The 2,959-nt window shown below is 41.2% G+C and overlaps 1 protein-coding gene across 1 annotated transcript; it reads right to left on the reverse strand.

The window, feature by feature from the left end:
• Window positions 1-1,727: 1,727 nt before the first annotated feature.
• Window positions 1,728-2,585, reverse strand: LOC143533944 (uncharacterized). The gene has a single exon (XM_077028564.1). The coding sequence runs from the start codon at window positions 2,583-2,585 to the stop codon at window positions 1,728-1,730; it is 858 nt and encodes a 285-aa protein (XP_076884679.1).
• Between the last annotated feature and the right edge of the window lie 374 nt (window positions 2,586-2,959).

A 2,959-nucleotide genomic window follows, 5' to 3' on the forward strand; every position in this document is an offset into this window, starting at 1 on the left:
GGCCCTGAATGTTATTATTGTACGGATGGATGGTGGTCTTGGCCGGGCCAAACTATACGACTCAAGTGCTTAAATCCTGTGGCGGGCCCTAAAAAGCCCGTGAGGGGGGAGGCTCGTGTGGCATGATCATCATCGGATGTTACGTGTTTGGGTTGTACGTGTGCTCGACCCTGAATGTTATACGTGGATGTTATATATATATATATATATATATTGTTATATATAAATAGATGTTACGTGTTTGGGTTGTACGTATGCTCGACCCTGATGTTATTATTTGGTTGGTATTTATAGGGATATAAATAAATGGATGTACATAGATGTCTAAGTACGAATATTTAGTGTTGATGATGGCCTAACTGTTCGTATCCCGTATTATATTTTAGACTCGTGGAATGTTTTATAATCCCGTTTTTATATTTAAACCCTTGGAATGATTTATTTAAATGTCTATTATTAAAACTTGAACTCACTCAGCTCAAGCTGACTTTGTGTGTATGTTAGTGTGAGTTTCAGGTTTAGAGGAGGATGCTTACCGCTTGGACGTGCTCGAGACTACTTGGACAGTTGAAGGCATAACTAGTCGGAGATTAATACGCAAACTGTTTTATTTTCATTTATTACTTTGAACATTTAAATTATGGTTTTGGGAACTTGGTTTTAGTACTTGTGATTTTCCGCTGTTTACTACTTTGAAACGATTTTAATAAGATGAAATGGTTTGACTTTAAATTTTTGAGAATTTGAGGACGTGACACTAAAATTCTTAATGTACCGTCGGTAAAAACCGGCATAACCCAAAAATGCCCGTATCCCCTTCACATTAGTAGGTGGCGGTAAATTAGATATGACTTGGAATTTTTCCCGGTCAACCTCAATCCCCCTACTTTAGATGACATGTCCCAATATCGTCCTTTCTTGAACCATAAAATGGCTTTTCTCCTAACTTAAAACCAAATTCATTTCCACACATCTTTTTAAAACCTTAGTTAATTCATTTAAGTATTTTTCAAAAGATGAACCGAAAATCGAAAAGTCGTCCATAAAAATTTCGAGTGAATCCCTGACCGAATCTGAAAAGATACTTATCATACACCTTTGAAAGGTGGCCAAGGCATTACACAAACCAAAAGGCATTCGCCTAAATGCGAAAGTGTCGTATGGACACGTGAAAGTGGTCTTATGTTGGTCATCGGGGTGGATAGCAATCTGATTGTACCCCAAATAGCCATCTAGAAAGCAATAAAATTTCTGACCTGGAAGTTTCTCGATGATTTGGTCAATGAACGGCAAAGGAAAATGGTCTTTGGATGTCGCCGCATTAAGCTTTCTATAATCAACACAAATTCGCCACCCGGTTACCGGTCGGGTAGCAATTTCCTCACCTTTCACATCACGGGTTATCTGGATACCCGCCTTCTTTGGAACCATTTGTGTTGTACTTACCCATGTGCTATCTGAAATCGGGAAGATGATGCCCACATCCAACCACTTCAAAAGCTCCTTCTTCACAACCTCACACATGTTTGAATTTAACCGTCTTTGTGCATCATGAGAGGGTTTTACCTTGGGATCGGTGATGATCTTGTGCATAATGATGTATGGGCTGATCCCTCTCAAATCTGCTATCGTTCAACCAATAGCCGCCTTGTGCTCTTTCAGGACTCCCACCAATGCCTTCTCTTGATTTCTTCCTAATTTGAGGTGATGATGGCCGGTAAATTCTCTCATTCTCCCAAAAACACATACTTGAGGTGTTTCGGGAGCTCCTTCAACTCCACAGCCGGCAGACTCTCCAATGATGGTCTCAAATTAGAATCACTCATGTCGGGCAACCTCTCTACCTGCTGAGACCATGGCGGTTTCCCAATACTTGCAGCATATAACTCAACCGCCTCCTCTTCTTCTTGCAATTGCAATGCATGCTTAACTGTTTCCCTGCAACAAATAGCACACTCCTCTGTGGCATTTCCCTCACTTTCGTGAGGGTTCAACCCGTCAATGACTTCAGCCGCGAAGCATTCGTCACTCACCAGAAGGTTAGACACGTTTGAAAACACATTAAGCCTAAGATTCTTATTACCAAAATCCATGTCCACTACCCCGGTTCTACAGTTTATCAAATCATTTGAGGTGGCCAAAAAGGGCCAACCGAGAATCACGTTCCGTTGCCGTTTCAGGTCAATTGTCACGTAGTATAGAACAAGGAAGTCAACCGGGTAATAAAAATCTTTTACCATCTCAATCACATCCGTCACGATTCCCCTAGGAAGCTTAAGAGTCAAATCGGTCAACACCACGGTGGTGTCAGCTTTTCTAAGTGGACAAAAATCGTATTGGTGGTATAAGCTTCCCACTAGAATACTCACCCCAGCTCCAAGATCTAACAACGCACTTGTCATTTCAAAGCCGCTCACTTGAATGTGTATAATTGGCGTTCCCGGATCTTGTAGCTTGGGTGGGAGGATACCCGTCAAAACCGAACTTACATTTTCCGTTAAGTCAACTTGTTTTGGCAACTTGTGAGTTCGCTTTTGAGTGCACAAGTCTTTTAAATAATTTGCATATGCAGGGACTTGTTTCATTACATCTATTATGGGTAAATTGATTTTAACCTATTTGAATATTTCCCACATTTCCTCCTATTGTGGGCCCCTCTTTCTAAGTGCCGATGAGGTCTCAAGATTCAACAATGCCCGAGGAAACGGATCGGTTTTACTCATTGAGCCCGTCTCCTTGACGGCTGGTGTTCCTATTTTAGTTACCGGTTCAATTTTATTTTTGTTAGTTGGTTTATTTTTCGGTTCAATTTCAACCTCAACGTCACTCTTCCCATCTTCTCCAAAGTCCTCCACCACACCCTCAACGAAAGGTGGTGGAGCTACCCCATTATCATAAACTTTTCCACTCCTAAGCTTACTTACTTGGTTGACCTGGCATTCTTACCATTTGAAGAGCT

The sequence above is a fragment of the Bidens hawaiensis genome, unplaced genomic scaffold, assembly GCF_021521415.1.
Source record: "Bidens hawaiensis isolate Kalapana, Puna unplaced genomic scaffold, B.hawaiensis_p1.1 tig00009958_1, whole genome shotgun sequence".
Lineage (NCBI taxonomy): Eukaryota > Viridiplantae > Streptophyta > Magnoliopsida > Asterales > Asteraceae > Bidens > Bidens hawaiensis.

Coding starts and splice junctions, on each gene's coding strand:
- LOC143533944 (XM_077028564.1), bottom strand. CDS start 2,585: ATGAAACAAGTCCCTGCATATGCAAATTATTTAAAAGACTTGTGCACT.